Raw genomic sequence first — 21,926 nt, 5'->3', positions numbered from 1 at the left:
AATGTACTGATTCAAATAAAAAAAAAGAATAATTAAAAAACAAAATAATTATAATAATCAGTTATTATTATATAGTTCAGAACGATGCTGTGTCACCAAAGTCTATGTTCCACTGTGAATACACGTTCAGAGTCCGTTGAGGGACGCTTGGTTTTATTCGTTTCAAGGAATCTTCAAAGTCTTTATACTGTATGCTCCGCACCTCACTAGCAGCCATATTCTGGACTTGGGTTGGTCCCAATTCCCTAATTGGCCCAAGGGCAGCGTCCTTGGCTAATGAAGTGAGATCGCTTCCAGAGTATCCCACAGTCACTTTTGCTAAATGGGCCATCTCTTGTCGTTTAAGTGGATTCCCATGCTTTCCCAAAAGATGTCTGAGCAGCTTGAATCTTGTCTCCTCATTTGGTAAAGTCACATAGATTCTCTTTGCAAAGCGCCTGAGTATGGCTTCATCAAGCTCCTGAGGCCTGTTAGTGGCACCCATTACCAACACTCGCTCATCTCCTCCTGACTGCATCCCATCAAACTCAATGAGGAACTCAGTTTTTAATCGACGACTAGCATCATGTTCTCCTTTGCTTCTTTCACAAAGCAGGCTGTCGATCTCATCAATAAAGATGATCGAAGGCTGTAATTCCCTGGCAACAGCGAACAATGCTCGGACAAGCTTCTCACCCTCTCCAAAGTATTTAGAGGTCAAACTGGCAGCACTGACGTTGAAGAAAATAGCATTCGACTCCATTGCAACGGCTTTAGCCAACATGGTCTTCCCATTTCCTGGAGGACCAAATAAAAGCAAGCCACGTGCTGGACTTCTCAGGCCAGTAAACAGCTCTGGTCTTAATGAAGGAAGGATAACAATCTCCTGGAGTGCTTGCTTGGCCAGGTCCTGCCCAGCAATGTCTTCAAAGCATATTGTGCCATTGTCAACAATTTCATCAAGAATCAAATTAGCCAATTTGCTGTCCACATTCTTAAAATTTTTCATGTCTGTCTTTTTGGGCTGCTTCATAGTTGATGTTCCATTTTGCACTTTTCGCACTTGTGGAGTGTCCTTGATGTCAATGGATCTGGGAGCAGGTCTGAAAGTAGTGGAGGGTTTGATGTGATTGCATGCAGCACCTGCTCCAGTCTGGCTTTTTAGTCCAGGGTTCGAGTGGGGTGGTAGATCATTTGAGACATTCTGAGGATAGTTTGTCCTTTTAGATGCCAGTTTATCTTCCAAGATTGCAAGTCTTTCTTTTGCCATGTGGAGATAAGTCGCCATTTTCACTTTTGCCTGATTGTACTGCTCTCCTTGTCCTGTGACCTCAACAGCAATACCACTTTCAAACTCAGCAATGCCTTTCTTGTACCACTGAACAGCCTCTTCCTTCACACCTGTATCATCTTCATCGATCCGTAGTGCCCAAGATATGCATTTGAACGCCTTCTTGTAATGGCTTTGAAAACCATTGACGTTATCGTCTTTGCTCCTACAATCAACGTTCATTACACCCGGTGCAAACTAAGGGCCGAACAACGCAAAATACAGTTTCACTGTTTAAAAATAACTGTTGCAACTAAGCAATCAATCAATCGATGAAACTGAATACATAAATGTATCTGTCAGTCTATCTATATATCTAACCGTATCTGTCAATTTGTCTATCTCATGCTATGACAGAGTCTACATAAGATCCAGACACCTTATGTTGACTAGAGCTGTGGTCTGACATCACACAATAACACAAACCGTTGCAACAATGCCAATTTGCACAGGCCCACTTAATCCAATCCAATTAATTGTGACGTTTACCAAAGCTTCTATAATGGAATGTTCCCTGGACTGATTTCTGTTGAAACACTGGGTTCCTGCCACGTGTACTGGTTTCTTGTAGGGAGTGATGATGGGAAGGGGGGTTGGAGGTACAGGTCTGTGAGGATTAAAGGTTCTATGACATTCGTTTTTACTTTTTTTATTTTTTATGTTTTTTGGGGAGTTTTATGACCTCAATTACACCCCCAAAAAATGAACTTTAAACATTCAGTGGATTATCTGTGGTGTGGGGTTTTCTGAATAATTAAGCTGAACAGTAATCTGAGATTGGCCCTTGGATAGTGAAGTCACAGGCCATTAATCAATGGCTCAACAGCGACACCCGCAGGCAAAGATTTATTTTTTCATTGCAGTTGAAAAGGCTTTAGAAATGTGAGAGAAAAACACCTGCAATGGATCAGTAGAGTGGAATTTTCAGTCAAAACTTTTTAGACACGTTTGAAGGACCATGACAAAGACTTTATGTGTTGTAAAACTGAATGTCATGAAACCTTTACGGTACCCTCCTGGAGGGAGAGGTCTTCAAGAATGGATGGACATGAGTGGATGATGTTGACCTCTAACGGCATCTTCAACACATTGTATATGTTAGACATCATAAAAAACAAAAACTGTTGCCTTGCAACACTAACAACGGCAATTTGTCCTACATTATATCTTGGAACTAATGGGCTTGAGACAGGTATTGACATGGTCGTGATGTGATTGATTTAACTGATGCATTGATGCAGTTTGTCCGACGACTTGAGGATCTTAGTCACACAGCTCTTAGCTAACTGTCATGGTAGCTTGCTAAAGATAGATAATGAGTACACTATATTGCCGGCATAATAAGGAAAGATATTAAAAGTTAAAGGTGGTGTAGTAGAAAACATACTGAACAGGCAGGTTGAAAAACTGTGTGGCTTCCCTGATGTTCTAATGCAGTGATTCTCCACCTTTGCTGGATCAGGGCCCACTTGAAAATCTAGAAAGTGTTCACGGCCCACCAATCTGACCACTTAACGCGGCAGCCGATAGGCTATTAAGTGGTCAGATGTGTGGACCGTGTGCATTTTCAGAGCCTGTTTATTTTGATAATCAATTGATTGTGTTGTTCACCCTTGGATCGTTGGAACCAGCGTAGTATGATTTAAGTTACTGTACGCGGTATCACAAAGAAAACACATTTTTCAAGGGTAAAAAAATGCTGTCATTTATTGTATATATATATATTCTTTTAAATATATAAAGAAATATGCTATCATTAAAATCTTAATGCTTGCCAATTATTTGGGGGCACACTTGCAATACCCTCGTGGCCCACCAGTGGGCCCCAGCCCATAGGCTAAGAACCACTGTTCTAATTGACTCCATCTGCACCTGTTATCCCCCAAAGTAGGCCCATGAAGTAAGGTAATATATCAATTATAATCCCAATAATAGTCCATAGTGATTCTAGCATATGACTCTATGGATTCTAGCCTATGCTGCCCTGTAGTGCCCACGTGAAGCCACAACAGCATTATTTACACTCACCCTTTTCATTTAAGGACCCCCCAGTTTGATATGCATTAGAGCCTATCAATGCATTTGTAAGTATTTTCAAAGTTTTTTTTTCTTGCTGTCAATCATGTATTTATTTTTATTTCATGTATGCTCCTCCTGCAAAGAAAACAGAAAAACTTGTAAAACGTCTCTGCAATATTCCGTTCGACCAGAAGATGGCAGTGATATGCTACTCGTGATTATGTGATCTACTCTTCTATTCAATAAGTGATCCTCTACTACTCACCTATACAATAAGTAATCCTCTACTCTCCTATACAATAATGAATAATGAACGGATCCAAGCATAATCATCACATAAGTTACTAGACATTTCTTCTTTTTCTTCACTTTTACATTTTCTTGGCTTTTCTACACTTTATACTTGTACTTTCTACACTACATCTCAGAGGCAAATATTGAACGTTTTACCCTACTACAATTATTTGAAAAATGTAGTTGATGAGTTGCCTTGTAGTGGTTTACTTAGTTTTTGTCTTTATTCGAGTGTTTACTTTGGTACTGTAAATATAGTTTGATGCCAATATGTGTGTACTTTTACTCAAATAACATTTTTAATACAGGCCTTTTACTTGTAACAGAGTATTTTTATATTGCTACAATTTCTGAGTACTTTTTTTTTTATTTTTTTATTTTTTAAATCTGTATTTATAATCTCATGAAATACAATATAATTACCAAACAAACACAAATAACATACACAAACAAAGAAGTTATCAATACATCTTATACATTTTCTCAGTACTTCTTCTGGTTACACGAGAAGTGTAGGCGGCAGCTGGCACAGGTCAATCAAATAGCCACTCCCCTTCAGGAAATCAGTCAGTTCAGGAAACAAACTGGGATCAAGTAGCTTTGCAGGTTGCTAATCCGGTCTAGGTGTAGAGCGGATACGGAAACGATACGTGCATTTGTGTGGGTGCAAATTTTAGGATACGGAAACCCGGCTCTAGACCGGATCACAGTGGTAAATAAGTAATGAAAACTAGGCTTGCTTGAGCGACGCAAGTTTTCAAACAACTGACAGAAGTGACATGGCGGAGCAGCAGGGTCTCTTTGACTGCTCTATCTGTCTACATCTACTACATGATCCAGTAACAACGACATGTGGACACAGCTACTGCATGGGCTGTATCAATGCGGTGTGGGATGGGAATATCAAGCAGAACAGAGACTGCTGCTGCCCCCAGTGCAGACAGACCTTTACAACCAGGCCTGATCTGAAGAGAAACACTCTTCTGGCTGAGTTATTAGACAATCTCAAAAAGGCAAGTAAACATATTGTATACCCCCTGCAGACTGCCATGTTATTCGATTTTCTTCACCTTCTTCCTCTGGTTGGAGCACTGTGTTAATGTTTCAGCTGTTGTTTCCAAGACCCCATGAAATCAAAGTAGAATTTGTTAATTTCCTGAAATAAATTAAATAGAAATAAAATGTTTCTAATGTTTATGTCCCTCCCCTATTTCTATCAGTTCTAACATTAGACCCTTTCACATGTGTTGCTGTGTGCCAGCATGAAGTTAACTGTTCAGGAGTAGCCCTAGAATGGATGTGATATTACATACATTTCATGTATTCCACATACATGTATGTAATCTCACTGCCATTCTAGGGCTAGTTCAGGAGCTGTCTATGCTGGCACACAGAGAAAAACATAAATTAAACGGTAGCACTTGCTATGCATCCTATGTGTATAACACATCATGAACATTCTTATAAGGCATTATAATCTGCTCATAACCCTGTATAATCAGATTTATAAGAGCTCATAAATACTCATAATTCTTTATAACCATAACCATAACACATTATAAGGCCTTTCATAATGACTTATAAATATCAAGTGTTATAATACTTCATAATTGCTGCCAAATTGGTAACAGTTGCTATGCATCCCAAATTATTTCTCATAGTTATAATCCATTATAATCAATTGATAATGCTTTATTATCACTGTTATAATGTGTCATAACCATTATAATGCATTATACTACAATTATAAGTTATATTATAAGTGGTCATGTGTTACTTTATGATCATTTTATAAGGCTTTATTATCACATTTATAATGCCTTATTATCACTTATAAGGCGTTATACTGTGATTATAAGTTATTATAAAGTGAACATTTGTGACATTATGATCATTTTATAAGGTGGTATTATTACATTTTATTGCCTTTAAATCACTGTTATAATGCATTATAATTACTGTTATAATGCATTACACTATGATCAAGTTATTATAAGTGGCCATTTGTTACTTTATGATCATTTAATAATGCTGTATTATAATGTCTTAAATGCATTATACTCACTGTCATAACGCATTTTAATCACTGTTATAATGCCTTATTGTCACTTATAATGCATTATAACTGATTATAATGCATAATGCATTAACAGTGATAATAAAGGATTAATTATAATGGATTATAACTATGAGAATACATTTTGGGTTGCATAGCAAGTGTTACCAAGTGGGTAGCAATTATGAAGTATTATAATACTTCACATTATAAGTCATTATAACATGCTGTATAATGTGTTATGATTGCATTATACGTTGTTATGAATATTTATAACTGTAATCATCAAGTGTTATAAGCATAATACAATGTATTTATACTATAAGTCATTATAACAAGCTTTATAATGTGATATGGTTATGGTTATAAAGCATTTATGAGCTCTTATAAATCTGATTATACAGGGTTATGAGCAGATTATAATGCATTACAAATACGTTCATGATGCATTATACACATAGGATGCATAAAGTGCTACCATTATGTTTTCTTAAATGTTTTTCTTACCCTTTATTTATCCAGGGTAGGTTAATCGTAATAATAGCTTAGTAATAATAATTGTTTTAATGATGCAATATAGGTAATTTCTTATTGTTTACATGTTTCAAACACTGCATTAAAATGACTACATTCATACAGTGCTATTTACTGTATAACCTTTTAAACAGGGGGATACTGGCGGCCACTATGCTGAACCCGGTGACGTGGAGTGTGACGCGTGCATGGGAAGAAAGCATCAAGCTGTCAAGTTCTGCCTTGTGTGTCTGGCTTCCTACTGTGAGACTCACGTGAAGCCTCATTTCGAGGTCCCACCTCTAAGGAAACACCAGCTGGTTCCAGCCTCTAAAAACATCCATGAAAGTATCTGTTGTCGTCACGATAAGCTTCTTGAGCTCTTCTGCCACAGTGATCAACAGTTTATCTGTCTGCTGTGTGCAGTGGGGGAACACAAAGGCCATTGTACGGTTTTGATTGAATCAGAAAAGAGAGAGAAGCAGGTAGATGATTCTATATTATAATGTCATTTTTTTCAACCCACCTTTTGAGTTGAGCTGAGGTCCTTGAATAGGCCTGTCTCAATGTTGGGGCTGTCACGATTACAAATTTAAGTTGACGATTAATTGTCACACAAATGATTGCGATTAACAATTTAATGGTGGTTTTGGCATAGAACATTGTGGAACATATGAATAAAAGCTTAATTTATGTTTGCCTTTTAGGCTTCATAATAAAAGATTGCACAGGGCAGATATGACAAATAACTTAAATATGCAAAAAAAATACTGACATATTTGATAATTTTCAATTAATAATTTTCAGCTTGTATATTAACTATTTCTGCTATTTTTTGGAAAATGTTTGAAAATCTATGAACATTTTTCAACATGGATACGATTATGCAAAAATAATTGCGATTATCTCAAATAGTTGTGATTAGGTGATTATGTAATAATTGTGACAGGCCTACTCAATGTATCATAATCGCCTGATTACAATTATTCGAGATAATCACAATTATTTTGCATAATCGTCATAATCGTCTCCATGTTGAAAGATTTGCATACATTTCCTAACATTTATAAAGAAATGGCAGAAACGGGTGATCTACAAACGCACAATGAAGAAAATCATTTCCATGTATATTACTTTATTTGTCATATCTGCCCTGTGCATTTTTTGTTTACGAAACCTAAAATCCAAACAGAAATTAATGTTTATTTATAATGTTCAATGCCAAAAACACAATTAAATTGTTAATTGCAATTATTTGTATAATTGTGACAATCAATCATCAAGTAAAATGTCATGATTGTGACAGCTCTAGTCCTGAAACGTTTATGTCTTATACGGTATTGTATGTTCCAACAGAGAGAGTTGGAGGAAACCAAGCAGAGCATTCTGCATAGGACCCTGAAGTTGGAAGAGGAGATGAAAACAATGAGACAGGCGGAAGACTGTATAAGGGTGAGTTACTGCAATCCATAAACATTGATCAATTGATTGATTGATCGAATACTTTATTGAGGTTTAAAAGTACAGGCAGTACCATGAGTTAAAAACATGGCAAATGGATGACCAGAGGCTTGTTTCCATTGTGGTTTAATAAACATTCAACACTTTAACAACTGGACAAAACAACAGTCCAACAAAAACAACTACACAATAATATTTGAAATGTAAATATACAGATTCATTTCATGATAGTGACATAATAGGGGGTAGGAGGCTCTATCAAACTGAAACGGGGAATCGATGAGAACCGGAATCGATTAAGCAGAATCAGAATCGATCAAATCCTAAAATATCCATCCCTAGGTACAAAAGCATTTTAATAGTGATAACGTTATTGTGGTATTCTTCTAGCACACATTAAATAAAATCCGCTGTGGAAGATATGCAATACTTTGTACATATTGTAATATTATAACATACCGTATTACTTTTTTTTAAATTAAAAGTAATATGCAATGGTTGATATGCTTTTGGAAAGTAACTTCCCCAATATTGCTCTAAATAGGATGCTGCGTGGGAGTCAGTGGATGACTTTGAGAGATTGTGTATGGAGAATGGTCGTTTATATGTCCTCTCCATGGAGAAGAAGTGCTCTGAGATGAGAGAAAAGGTTGGAGATATGGAGAAAGCTGCAGTGGATCGGACCAACGGTCTGCTAGGGCAGCTGAGGCTGGAATTATCTGACCTGAGGAGGAGAGATGCTGAACTTGACGGCCTTTCGCTGTTGGAGAATCCCCTGCAGTTCATTAAGGTGACTATGTATTTAGTCCTTCGCCGTGTCTTTTCAGTTTCTTCCAAGTGTGGCTTTTTTTCCCTGTTGTCTGTTCATTGACAGATATTTGTTTTCACTTGCGGTAGGGTTGCCTGTCCTTCAGTGAGCCTCCTGTATTGTCCAACTCACACCAAAGCCTTGACACGGTGAAAGCATTTGTTTCAGCACAGAAAGCTGACTTGGAAAACATGTGCAAGGAAGAAAAGTTGAAAGTGTCATGCACCTTCGAGCAAAATATGTGTATGTATGACAGATTTGAACCGCTTAAGCCCTATATATTCTATACGACAAATAGGGAAAATAGCTCACAACATTTTGGACTGCGACATATTGTGAGCTTGAAGATCTGCTATTTTCGCTATTTTAGAAAATTATGAAAAACATTTTTGTTTTGAACATTTTCAAAACATGTCCAAAGTAAGGATGCCAAGTTGAAAGTATTTTCAAATGTTGGTTGCATGTTCCCTGCAGTTTTATAAAACATGTAACGAGTTTGATGTTTGCTTTTCTCGTTTCCGTACAGTGTCCAAACCCACAGAGACTTTTTTGACAGAGAAAATAAAGGCCAAGCGGTATAATTCGGCTGCTTCTAGAAGTAAATATTGAGTCAATTATTCTTTGAGCAAAACATACACAGATACTTACAAACATGCAGATGGATACAGACATGTGCAAACGAGTGTTCTAAATGTTTCTCCACAGAACAGAAACTGAAAGTGGATCCCAATAAAGTACTGAAAGTGGATCCCAATACAGTACCCGTATACCTCTCCTTGTCAAACCAGAACAGCGAGATATCGTGGACAGCCAGTGATCGACCTCGTCCCGACCATCCAGATAGATTCACGTTCTACCACCAGGTCCTGTGTGACTGGGGTCTTACTGAAGACTGTTATTGGGAGGTGGAGTGGGACGGTGGCATCGTTGAAGTGGCTGTTTCATACAGAGGCATCGAAAGGAAAGGGACGCGAAACAACTGTTGTTTCGGACACAACAGTCTGTCATGGAGCTTAGTTTGCTCTCCGTTTGGCTGTACATTTTGGCACAACAACATTCACAAATCCAAAATTCCTCCCCCGCGCTCCCCAAGAGTCGGAGTTTACCTTGAATTCTCTGCCGGACGCTTGTGCTTTTTCAGTGTTTCTAACTCGGGTGAATTGACTCGTCTGCACAAAATCCAAACCATATTCACAGAGCCCGTCTACCCTGGGTTTTGTGTTGATTTAGGTGCAACGCTGAAAATATGTCAGCCTTAACTAAACCAATATTGGTTTGGCTCACAAGGTTTTGATTGATTGAATACTTTATTAGTCAAAACTGTAAACAGCACGGAGGTACAGTAAAACATTTAGGCCAAAACGATTACACAAAAGTCCTGGGGACTTGTTTCCATATGTGTTCAGGTCATGTGAAAAGTGGTGATAGACTCTCCAAAGAGAAACATTCTGAATAATAACTCCCAGGTCTGTACGATGAAATCGATTCCTCTCTCTCTCTCTCTAAAGATAGGACTATTCTGGTTCAGGTAGTTATTGCCTTTCAGTATGTGATGATCCGTTCAATGGAATACATATACTGTGGTTATGTTATTACAAGCACAACACTGTAGGACAATTAATTATCTGGGCTCATTTCCTTTATTGGGTATGCAACTGTTTTATTTTCTCATATGTATTTTTTATGTAGACCTTTGTAATAACACAGTTTTCTTATGTACTTCATGGGTCTTCAATAGGGGGTCCGGGATCCCTAGGTGGTCCTCTGAGTTACTACTGGAATGCTGCCTATTGTTTTTGTGATAGCAGCATTTGATTTTATTTGTATATATACAGTATAAAAACAAATAATAATGTCTGAAAATGCACATTACCATGAATCCAACATATTATTAGCATCGATACCTATGAAGCCATTAAATCTGCAGCATCACTTGGAGGCAACCCATAGGTACTTAGAAGAAAAAGCTGTGGAATACTTCCAAGCTAGTTTCAAATCTCTCAACAGTCATCAGACATTCATGAGACAATCAGCTAAATGTGATGAGCTAGCTTTGAAAGCCTCTTGTCAAGTTGCTTAATAAAATCAAATAAAAAAGTGCACACAAATATGCACAATGTTACATAATAAACAGTATGTAGTGGGGGTCCCTGCTTCGTCTGTCTCTCAGGTAAGGGGTCCTTGGCCTGAATTATTTTTATATTTTTCAAATGAACAATGTGCCTTATTGGATATTTTTAGGTTCTCCTGAAGTACTCTGCATAATATATTCTAAAAAAGGAACTTAAATTATGTATTGCTTATAATCCAACCCTTACATTCCTTATGTACAGTATCTAGACATTGGTTTCAGAACAAGCCTTGTTCTGTATACATACGGTAATTACAATGTGGGTGAAAGCAATAATTCACTGATAACCCTATATACTGTACTGTACATACTTTTGTGATTTGTTTATTGCTGTGTGATTTTGATAGTTCATGTTCTTTTCATGGGCTTTATTACAAAAATAAATACTTGATTTTAAATAAGTGAAAAGGGTCAGCATTGTTACATCGCTTGAGGACTGAATGCATGACCCAAATAAAGAACATTTAATAGTGTCATTATTTTTTCTTTAATTCAGTGCAGTACAATTGGTGTGTAATGCAATATGCATTATGCAGTCAGGGTCCAGGCTTAAATTCATAAAACAACAAAAAAAACAGTTTAATATGTTTGTAAGTCTGTTACAAACAACAGCAACATTTCAAAATATACACATTTTATTTATACTGTTACGACAAACATTCTCAGCAGTTATATTTACATCGTTATAAGTGTAGCGCCAGCGCTACTCAATTTAAATAATGGAATGCCATCACAGGACTGACTGATGGCATTGGTGTAGAAGCTATTCACAGTATTGACTATGGAAGCTTTGGTGTAGGAGCGATCCATAGTATCACAGTATTGACTCTATGGAGGCATTGGTGTAGGCGTGATCCACAGCATCACAGTATTGACTATGGAGGCTTTGGTGTAGGAGCGATCCTTAGTATCACAGTATTGACTATGGAGGCTTTGGTGTAGGAGCGATCCTTAGTATCACAGTATTGACTCTATGGAGGCATTGGTGTAAGAGTCATCCACAGTCAGTATCACAGTATTGCCTATGGAGGCTTTGGTGTAGGAGCGATCCATAGTACCATCGGCGGTGCTGTAGTGGAGAGGGTGGAAACCTTCAAGTACCTGGGAGTTAACATCAATGAGAAGCTGAAGTGGGAGGGACACACATCTCTGGTGGTCTCAAAGGCCCAACAGCGCCTATATGGACTCAGGCGTCTCAAAAAGTTTGGTCTGAGTCAAAATACCATCAAGGCCTTCTATCGTGGGACAGTTGAAAGCCTGTTGACCAGCAGCTTCACCAGCTGGTATGGAAGCTGCACGGACAAGGACCATAAGGCCCTAAGAAGGGTGGTGCGCACAGCTGAGCGCATCACTGGATGTCAGCTGCCCAGCCTGGAGGAATTGTATGACCAGCGCTGCCTCAGGAAGTCCCTGAGGGTCATCAAGGACCCCACACACCCCCATAACAGTCTGTTCACTATGTTGCCCTCAGGCAAGAGGTATAGAAGCATCAAAGCAAGCACAAGTAGACTGAAGAACAGTTTTTTACCCCAGGCTGTGAGACTATTAAACAAGTCTATGAAATGAATTTATTTATTTCCATGGTGTGACGGCCTTGTATGCTGACCCTGGTCTTTTAAACTGACTTTTAAACTGTTTTTAATCTTTACGGAAGTTTAGTATTGTTATTGATGAACTGTTTTTATTCTTTGTTTTATGGAGCACCTCCAAACCTAAGTTTTTCACAGTGCATGTACTTGTACTTTGTACCTTGTGACAATAAACATCTTGAATCTTGAATCTTGAATCTTGAAGTATCACAGTATTGACTATGGAGGCATTGGTGTAAGAGTGATCCATAGTATCACAGTATTGACTATGGACTATGGAGGCTTTGGTGTAGGAGTGATCCACAGTATCACAGTATTGACTATGGAGGCATTGGTGTAAGAGTGATCCATAGTATCACAGTGTTTTTTTTCTTTTACATTTTTATCCCACGATTTTTGTAACCCATTTTTTCACAGAGTGCCAATTGTCTAAGTAATCCTGGGCGCTACACTCCCTCTGCCAGCCTATAGGAGAGCCTAGAGGTGAGGTCATGCCTCCTTCAATGCATGAGAGCTAGCAAGCCGCTTCTTATCACCTGACAGGGGGGAGCTTCCCCGGTTGGACGTAGTGCGTGGAAGGAACACGTTATTCCAACCAGTTCCTTTCCTCTCCATCAGACGCCCCGGCTGACCAGGGGGAGGCAGTTTAGAGACCAGGATTACAGCATGTTTTTGTGAGGGTATCTACCCTCGGGGACACGGGAAGAACATACAAACTCCACACAGAGAGGCCCTTCCGCCAACCCCACCTAGGGTATAGGCACTGATGACGCGGAGAGAACACGCCCCCCAGTGTCCTCTAGCTGTGAGGCGACAGCGCTACCGACTGCACCACCGTGCCCCCAGTATCACAGTATTGGCTTATGGGGGTATTGGTGTAGTAGCGATCCACAAAATCACAGGATTGACTCTATGGAGGCATGGGTGTAGGAGCGATCCACAGTATCATAGAACCTTAAGCAGGCTTTGTAATGGAGCAGCTTCTCAGCCAATGGACTGGTGGTCAGCCCCCTCCCCTGGACACTCAGGTCTATATATCTGGACAACACAAGGAGACAAAAGGTTCGGGGTGCGACAACAATTATAACTTTTTATTTATTTAAATAAAATCATCTATTTTTAAATAGTTTTTTTTACTATAGTACAAAAAATACAAAACTGAAGATGCACAGATCACACTTTTGTAAAGTATGTGGGTAACAAGGTGCAATGCATAAACTACTAATATTGCATATGCTATTAGTTTAGTGCAAATAAACAAATAATAGTATTAATTTCATGCTTATGCAGTCAGAGTTAGTAATACTATGGGTCTATATAATGCTACAATAGGCCTACCATACCTGTAAGACATTCTCCAAAACATCACAGTGTTAATAGCCATCAATGTGGCCAGAAAGAAGAAAAATCTCTCCAGGTTCCCATCGTGGAGTACATTTGGATAGAAGTTACCTTGAATAAAAAATGTGAGGATATTAAAATCTTATATTAGCGGTTTTGGGTATTACATTAGCACAAAGTATTTCTTTCTTTTTTAGTTTTTACCTCCAGACACCAGATATACCAGCTGAATGATGAAGGCTCCTAGGAAGCAACCCCCTCCATAGGACAAAGTAAGGAAGTGCAGAGCAATACCTCTGATGTGGCTCGGGGTCAGTTGGAAAGATATAAGAGAGCCTGCCAATGAAAGGTAATAAAGAGATCAATTAAGAAAAGTCCACATAGTGGAAAGTGTGGCTTTGTTTGACATTTTTTGACATATCCTACTGTATAAATACATGGCAGACTAAGTAAAATGTAGCTGTATGTGGTGTAAAATTAGATTTAAGACAATGCTGTACTGTATACATTATGTACATGGGTAAGAGCGTCTGCATTGTAATTGTAAATTACATCTACATTATGTTTGCGTCAACAATTGTTCCCTGTTGAAAGTACACTCCAAAGTATAAACTGGCTTTTTTTTTGTCCATTCTTTTCACTCACAGGCAGGTGTTACCAAGGCCTCAGCCAGACCTAGTAGGATGTACTGGGGGGCCAGCTGGAAACAAGGCATGGATGACACCTGCAGAACTTTCCCAGAAAGGGCCTGCTCCACTGGGGAGTATGTCTTTCTGTGCATCTCCGACAGGCCGGCCACCAGAACTGACAGGGCCGCACACACATGTCCTAGGGCTGAAAAGAGAGATGAAACAAAGTGAAGGGTAGAAGGTCTTTTATTCATATTTCCTCCAATTATTTACCGTGTTATTTATTTTACTGTGTAAGTGGGTTTACTTAAATGAATACACACCGATGACTTTGGCTGGGGCCAGAGGTGTTTTGTCCATGGAGAGGTAGCAGGTGGTCACACACTCTATCAACGGAGCCAGGAGCAGCAGAGGTAGGATGCTGATCACGTTCAGGGCACCGATGGGCAGCAAGAAGCCACTCAGGTGGAGGTTGGAGTTCATCGTCTGAATGTAGTAGCTCGAGGGGATCTGTGGGGAAAATCCTGAGTTATAGGTGATGCCACTTTTGGGAATTAATGTCATTATCTTATCTATGTTCATATATAATCACCGTAACATTGTCTTTTCTTTTTTTTCTCAGAATGTTCTTTACCTTGCTACTTTACATGCAGTTACGTACAGTATAACTGCATGCATGCAGTTTTCTTACTAAAGTAACAATTAGCAATACCATAATGTACTACTGTAGAAATACTCTGCTATAAGTAATGGTCCTGTATTAAAAATGTTACTTGAGTAAAAGAAGTACAGACGTTTTGGTATCAAAATATACTTATAGTATCAAACTTAAAAGTAGGCTACTCGTCATGCAGAATGGCCCATTTCACAATCATATTGGATTGTGATTAGTAATGAATTAATTTGTTCATCACTTTAATGTTGCGGCTGTTAAAGTTGGGTCTGATTTTAATTACTTTATCTGCTGGACAGCTTAACCTATTATACATAATTATTGTTCAGTTCATGTATGTTTTGTATTATAATCTAAAGCTGTCAAATAATTGTAGTGGAGTAAAAAATACACAATTTGCCTCTGAGAAGTAATGGAGTGGAATAAAGCAAATGGAAATACTCAAGTAAAGTAAAGGTACCTCAAATGAGTAAATGTACTAAGTTACTTTCCAGCACTGGCTACATACAAACACAATCATAAATACCTAGGACCACAATATAAACAAGTCCCCAGGACTTTTTTGTGTTATCCTTTTAGCCTAAATGTCTTACTGTACCACCGTGCTGTTTACATTTCTGTCTAATAAAGTATTCAATCACTCAAAAATCCTTCAGATTGCAGTATATGCATTGTAATGAATAACCCTAATGCGTTCCCATTGACCTGCCTGTGTGATGCAGGCTCTGTACAGCAGCTGAAGGCCGTAGAGTGGGAAGAGCCTGGCCAGCACTTTAACGTTCTCCACATGCGTCTCGCTGTAGCGCCCGCCGTTGTTCTCCTTGGCCCGGTCCAGCCAGGAGGCCACGTCCCCACTCAGATGACGGGAGTGGAGACAGCACATCTTCAGAGAGTTGAGGAAGACTCCCAATGTCGTCAATAAGGAGCCCCCTGTGAGAGAAACTCAATTTTATCCACTTCCAGGGGTGGGCAACTGATGATGGAGAGGGCCACTATATTTCCACACTCATATACTGTCGGGCAGACACGTCTTATCTTCGTATTTTAACTTTTTTCGCAAATTAATGCTGTACTTCGCCATTCTATGTCACACAAAAGTAGCAAAAATAGCCGCGTTTTGAGCTTGTAGATCTGCTATTTTTGCTATTTTTGAATTAGGGTTAGAATCCTGAAAAGTAAATGTTTTATTTAATTTCAAATGCATTTAGTTATACTTATGTTAACTTTATGAACTGAAATACAAATACATTGGACATAAAAAAGATAATAATTTTAATACTAGTCATTAAGCTACTAATATAGACTGAAGTAATTAAAGCGGCTCATGTTTGCATGTTTGGAATTGGAACAGCTTAAATCAATAATATATCAGTATTCCGATATTAACCTACGGGCCGCATTAAGTGAAGGTGGGGGCCGCATGTGGCCCCCTGGCCGCCAGTTGCCCATGTATGATTACACCCTATATGCTTAGTTGACCGGGGTCCCCCAGGGCTCTATACTAGGTCCACTAGTATTTCGCTCTAGTCTACAAATCTCTTTGCCGAACATAGTAGATTTCACAGCACATAGTATTTTTGCTGAATGTAGATCGCCCCCAGAATAGAGAAGGTAGGGTAGATATTAAAGTAGATATTTAAATATATGTTAATGATGATGCATTACATGGACACATTACATCATAATATTACTTCCATGAGTAATGAAGTCATATAATGCATTATTTGACACATTGTGTAATATTATTACAATGACATGTTTCTACCATTTAGGCTGCTAAAGTAGCATTTTAAGTAATATAATGCATTACATGACACACAAAGTAATATTGTAACATAGTAAGTAGCTGAAATGATTCTTTGTACAAGCTCCCATAATATATTCTTATTATTAGTTATTGATTGATTGATGTACTTTATTTAGTAAGACATGAGAACAACAGTACATGGAAGTACAAATTCACAATACAAGGTCTACTAAACTGGAAGACTCATAAAAGCACAGAGCTTGTTTCAAATGAGTTCCCCATGCACACAAATCATGATGACATATAAGAGACAGACAGATATACACAACTACTATAGAATGTCATACAATCAGTTTACAGGTTACTGGTATGAAGAGTGAGAAATATGTACAAAGGGAGAAGGAGAGAGGGGGGGGGGGGGGGGTAGGGGGGTAGGTTAGGTTAGGACTTAGACAGGGGCCATTTTCCAATTGCAGCCTCCTGAAGGTGTATCTTTAGGGCTGTTTTGAAAGAGAGTAGGGTTTTACACTCCTTTACTCCTTTTGGTAGGGCATTCCACATTTTTGATGAATAGCATTTTTTTTTGCCAAAAAGCACCTTTTAATTACTCTTCACAAGTCTTGAACGTCGTAGCCCTCCTTTTCTCTATTTGAAAGAATTTTGAATATTCCTCTATATCCTATGCAAACTCATCTACACATGATACTTTGAGGGGCGCACCAGTAGATCAATGAATAGTGCGCTAACCATATTGTTGCAACATCTCTGGTTGGTTTGATTCCAGCTGGAGCATGTTTCCAGCTTCCTGACTCTATAATCTCCTATCTAAATAAAGCAATAATAGCTAGTGTATAGCTTTTGGTGTGACCATTTCATTTTGTGTGTACAGTATGTTACCTTTCTTAGGATTGAAGGTGAGTTTGTTGCGCACCATGTGTATGGCAATGAGGGCCAGCAACACAGAGGTGAAGGGGATGAGGAAGCCCAGGTTTTTAGCCACAGATTGCTGGATATAAGCAATGCCCAGAAATACAACCGTGGAGTTGAGGTTGACCAGCCAATAGAACCTTTGGAGGAATGAAAAATGTACTAATTAGGCAACACGCCATCAACCAATAGAAAAGACTCGAGGGATATGAATGACATGATATGAGTGACATAAATCTTGACACTTTTCTTTTTAAGAGATTGTTTTAGTCGATTATTGCTTTATTTAGATAGGAGATTATAGAGTCAGGAAGCTGGAAACATGCTCCAGCTGGAATCAAACCAACCAGAGATGTTGCAACAATATGGTTAGCGCACTATTCATTGATCTACTGGTGCGCCCCTCAAAGTATCATGTGTAGATGAGTTTGCATAGGATATAGAGGAATATTCAAAATTCTTTCAAATAGAGAAAAGGAGGGCTACGACGTTCAAGACTTGTGAAGAGTAATTAAAAGGTGCTTTTTGGCAAAAAAAAATGTGAACAATTTTCAAACAAAAACAAAAATGAGTACAAAGCACTCTGTTTGAAGTATTTAAAAAAAAAAGCTTTAATGCCATAATATCATAATGAAACAGTTACAAAATCCCATTCAGCCCAAAGGCCGCTTTCATCAGGGCAGATATGAAGATTGCCTTGGACACATTTTTGTTGTTATACAATATTATTTGTTTAAACATAAAAAATGTATCTCTAAAAACGAGTAAATTCCTGTTTTTAAGGTGTTGATACGAGAAACGCAAAAAGGGAGCAATCCCACATGTCGTCCGACTCGATGCATCAGAGAGCAAGCCAGATGACCGACAAACAAAATATGTGACTGGTAGAAGACATAAACATCACTCACCAGTTAAAGAAGGACAGGAGCTGGTGCTGGTTGTAGCTCTGCAGGCTGTATGCCCCCATGGGACAGAGGATGGCCCTGATACCCCCGATGCCCAGTGCAGCTGCCAGGAGGCCAACGTAGAACAAGATCTGCTGCTCCCGTGGCTCCAGTTGGTGAGTCATATGATGAGTGTCAATGTAGAAGTCCTCGAATGGGAACGCCACCACAGGGAGCATGGCTGTTCCTAGAAAGTTAAAGCAGCATTATATGTAACTTATACCTCTTCTACCCCGGATTTTAACCCGGTTTCCTGTGTAAGTGCTGACATTTTTACCATTGAGCTAATAGACCTGCTTGCTCAGGGGGATAAATTGAATCTTGACCATCAGGTCAAATTTCGTGTCAGATCCTGTGTCTAGGTGAGACATGACCTTTGACACAATCTAAATGTCTCAATGGAAGAGCAGGGAGACAAAATACAACCACCTCAATTGTATTAGTTATAGTTATAGTTAAGGGGAGACCTTGAAATCTAAAAGTTTGAGAACCATTGCTCTACCTGTCCATACAGATTGGACAAAATTACATTTTATTCATTAGAAAAAAGCTACATAATGAGGCTTTAAATGGCAGGAGAAAACATAAGTGGATGTTGATATCAGGGAGCTAAACCACTAACTGATTGTTTTAGCGCCGGTAGAGAGGCATGTTACTAATGGTCTAACCACTATCTACTCTGTCATATAGGCCTACAATGAATAGTGAAAATAGCCTCTCCAAGCTCACACCGCATGACATTGTGAGCTTGTAGATAAGCTATTTTCACTATTTCTAATTAAGATTTTCTTTACAATTTAATGACATGCCCAAAATAGGCAAGCCAGGTCGACATTGGTTGATCTCTTGGATGAAGCTCACACCAAAGAGGAAATTGAATGATTAATAAAGCTGTGGTAAAGATAAGTTAGATTGCAGTTTTACCTGAAAGGCCACTACCCTGTGGTTCAGAATAATTAATCTATAAACACACAGACCATTATTAATTTCTCATCTTTGTACTTTTTTGACTCAGATTTGACACACCTCAGAATAATCACTTAGGTACACAACAATGAATGTGTTCATATTGTTTCTTACATTAATACAAGTTCCTTGATATGGCATTGTTTTCCTCAGCAATAGGTTCAACATTTTCATGTCAGAAAAACATGTTACAACCAACATTTAAATTCCATTGTGTCTTACCAAAGAAATGAAGGAAAGCACACAGGTAGAGCACCTTGGTCCTTCCTAAGCAGGTTTCCGCCATCCACCCGACCAGAACAGGGGTGAGGGTGCTGGCTCCGATGAAGCAGAGGCTGACGGTGGCAGCCAGGTAGTTGTCATACCCAAGCTTGACGGTGCAGAAAAGGATCATGTTGCACACCATCCCAAAGAAGGTGAACCTCTCACACAGCTCCACCAAGAGAACGCAGATGATAACTTGCAGTTTCTTGCGGGACTTTCGGCGCTGGACGTGAGGGTGTTTGAGGTCGGGGAGCGGAGTCTGCATGGAGAGCCGACGCAGATGGCGGTTGCCCTCGGACATCGCTTGAAGGTCCCATACTGCTACCATACTGTCTGCACCAGCTGCTTGGCTCCTTGCTTAGTTGGGGAAAGAAGGGCTCTGAATGAGAACTCTTGCCCTTGTGGGCTAGGACCCACAGGATGACTGCAGAGCTCACGGCTGGAATGTGTCACCTTCCTGTGAGTGCCCTGGACCTGGAAAGCAGATCAAAAGCACAGAGACGTCATCTGAATCGTGCACGTGCCACTTATTGTTTCTGAAGGTGTCTTGTTTATGTGGTGGCACTCAGACTTAAAGTTGCTACATGTAAATGAGGCAAACTTGTCACCTGTGACCTGGGTGTGGGGGGACAGTCTGGAATGGGGGGTGGCTGATTGCAAATAGATGCACACACTAGATGTGTTGTAAATCAAGTTAATCTAATAATATAACATAATTTATTATTCGCAGAAAGAAAGAACTTTGCGATCCTAAAACTCTTGGGTGTCTTCTGTCCGTCCTTTGAGCCTGTCACTGATAAAACAATTTTAATTGTAATAGTTCCTTAACCACATGAATTATGTTGTTCAGGATAGAGATGTTTTTTTCCCCCCAGTTCATTTGTATGTGCAGTTGGACTAGTTGTTTTGTGTACATTTAGCACTTAGGAGTGAAGGAGAGGACACTGGCCTAATAGTAACGCTGTCTGTCTAGAATTCAGGGACATTATTTGCAGTTCAGTTCAGGAGTTCAGTTATACAGCAGATGAACCAATATAATCTATATCTGAATAAACTTACAACATCATACAATACATCAATGCCTTGGAATAGCTTATGCTGTGTCAGAAAGTAGCCTATGCGATGGGACAGCTAACCAAATTTGTGTCAGAGGTTATTACAAACACCTAAAAAATGTGGCACACCTTTGTGAAAGCAGTCTTCCAACATGGGAGTTCATTTTGGCTTACATCAAGGAGGTGCTGCCAATTAGACTGATCATGTGAAGTGTGTTTAAGATCAAGAACATGGCTGGACTGGACCACCCAGATCCAGTCAGGGCCAGAGTTAGATCATCAACAACAATTGCCTCAGATATTAATTACAAGTTGCATGCATGACTGTATGAATATAAAGAAAAACAGACCGCTGACAGTGACAGCTATGTCGGTCAGTAGGCTACTCAACATAACCAACAGGAAATCCTGGTAGGAGGAATTGAGCTGTCAGTATCACTCAGTATGTGTTTAAAACCCAATTGAATTATACAACTTAAAAACAAGACTTTAGGAATTAAGATCACAGAGTTTTCATGTACTTCTATAATTCAAATAGAACTTGATTTCTGTACACATTTAAGACATACAAGATCAGAGTCAGGGTGACCCAGGCTTTTTTCAAATTGCCAAAGTATAGGTCTGAAGTGGTTTTGTAATAACAATAATCAAAATCTACAAAGTAACTAAAGCTTACAAATAATTGTAGTGGAGTAAAAGTACAACATTTGCCTCTGAGATATAGTGGAGTAGAAGTAAAAGTATTGAAAATACTCCAGTAAAGTAGAAAATTGTGCTTAAGAGTACAGTACTTGAGTAAAGGTACTTAATTACTTTACACCACTGCACTGCTAGTTGTTGTAGGATAGGATATCCTGACAAAAAGCTTTGACAGGATTGATGAAGTGTTGATCAGCACATTTAAATTGGTGTTTAACATTTTAAAGAGCTACTGTGTCTTACAACTAACTGTGTAGAGACTGGCATTTTCCCACACATAGCAACCTGGAAGGCGTCAACTGTCGCTATGGTTACGGCGTCACGTTAAGCGTGGGGCCGAAAGGAATCATGGGAAAACTGTTTTGCGTTGTTCAGTGTTGCCATGTCCGCTTCATGTCAAGGACCCTCACATTAATATGTATTTGGCCGTGGACCGTGTGTTGTTCATTTTTCAAAAAACGTTCAAGATTTGTTTGAAGCCGACCTACAAGCTCACAATCC

At 39.0% G+C, this 21,926-nt stretch overlaps 3 protein-coding genes across 4 annotated transcripts; 1 reads left to right on the top strand and 2 right to left on the bottom strand.

Moving 5' to 3' along the window:
• Positions 1-76: 76 nt before the first annotated feature.
• Positions 77-1,492, bottom strand: LOC311046944 (spastin-like; the record flags this gene model as incomplete). Its single annotated transcript, XM_084059524.1, has 1 exon — positions 77-1,492. The coding sequence occupies one exon, from the start codon at positions 1,490-1,492 to the stop codon at positions 77-79; it is 1,416 nt and encodes a 471-aa protein (XP_083915650.1).
• A 2,910-nt stretch (positions 1,493-4,402) lies between these two features.
• Positions 4,403-11,440, top strand: LOC311046666 (tripartite motif-containing protein 16-like). 2 transcript variants are annotated; one of them, XR_014600910.1, is made up of 8 exons: positions 4,403-4,635; positions 6,347-6,676; positions 7,548-7,643; positions 8,197-8,442; positions 8,550-8,703; positions 8,987-9,058; positions 9,166-10,166; positions 10,217-11,440. XR_014600910.1 is itself a non-coding variant. In XM_084059152.1 (7 exons), the coding sequence occupies exons 1-7, from the start codon at positions 4,492-4,494 to the stop codon at positions 9,717-9,719; spliced, it is 1,596 nt and encodes a 531-aa protein (XP_083915278.1). In that variant the 5' UTR covers positions 4,403-4,491; the 3' UTR covers positions 9,720-11,440. The 2 variants fall into 2 exon arrangements, 1 of the variants encoding a protein (XP_083915278.1); XM_084059152.1 differs by having other exon boundaries at positions 9,166-11,440.
• Positions 11,441-12,972: 1,532 nt separating this feature from the next.
• slc15a5 (solute carrier family 15 member 5) lies at positions 12,973-19,828 on the bottom strand. Its single transcript, XM_084059153.1, has 9 exons — positions 19,630-19,828; positions 18,406-18,628; positions 17,468-17,637; positions 15,533-15,753; positions 14,474-14,660; positions 14,167-14,355; positions 13,726-13,857; positions 13,524-13,632; positions 12,973-13,218 (listed from the first exon to the last, which is right to left on the bottom strand). Exons 1-9 carry the CDS (start codon positions 19,811-19,813, stop codon positions 13,077-13,079), a joined length of 1,557 nt encoding a protein of 518 aa, XP_083915279.1. The 5' UTR covers positions 19,814-19,828; the 3' UTR covers positions 12,973-13,076.
• Positions 19,829-21,926: the final 2,098 nt, after the last annotated feature.

The sequence above is a fragment of the Gymnoscopelus microlampas genome (genome assembly GCF_963454915.1).
Source record: "Gymnoscopelus microlampas genome assembly, chromosome: 6".
In the NCBI taxonomy this organism is placed as follows: Eukaryota; Metazoa; Chordata; class Actinopteri; order Myctophiformes; family Myctophidae; genus Gymnoscopelus; species Gymnoscopelus microlampas.
Note: the sequence above shows the minus strand (reverse complement) of the source record. Positions and strands in the feature narration are given on the sequence as shown.

Bases quoted from the DNA above. Each gene is read 5' to 3' on its own strand.
- LOC311046666 (XM_084059152.1), top strand. From the start codon at position 4,492: ATGGGCTGTATCAATGCGGTGTGGGATGGGAATATCAAGCAGAACAGA. The intron at 6,677-7,547 runs GTAGATGATTCT...ATGTTCCAACAG, and splicing joins CAGAAAAGAGAGAGAAGCAG to AGAGAGTTGGAGGAAACCAA. The intron at 8,443-8,549 runs GTGACTATGTAT...CACTTGCGGTAG, and splicing joins ATCCCCTGCAGTTCATTAAG to GGTTGCCTGTCCTTCAGTGA.
- slc15a5 (XM_084059153.1), bottom strand. From the start codon at position 19,813: ATGGTGTGCAACATGATCCTTTTCTGCACCGTCAAGCTTGGGTATGAC. The intron at 15,754-17,467 runs GTAACATACTGT...TTTCTCTCACAG, and splicing joins CACCTTCAATCCTAAGAAAG to GGGGCTCCTTATTGACGACA. The intron at 14,356-14,473 runs GTGTGTATTCAT...CTCTCTTTTCAG, and splicing joins GGCCCCAGCCAAAGTCATCG to CCCTAGGACATGTGTGTGCG.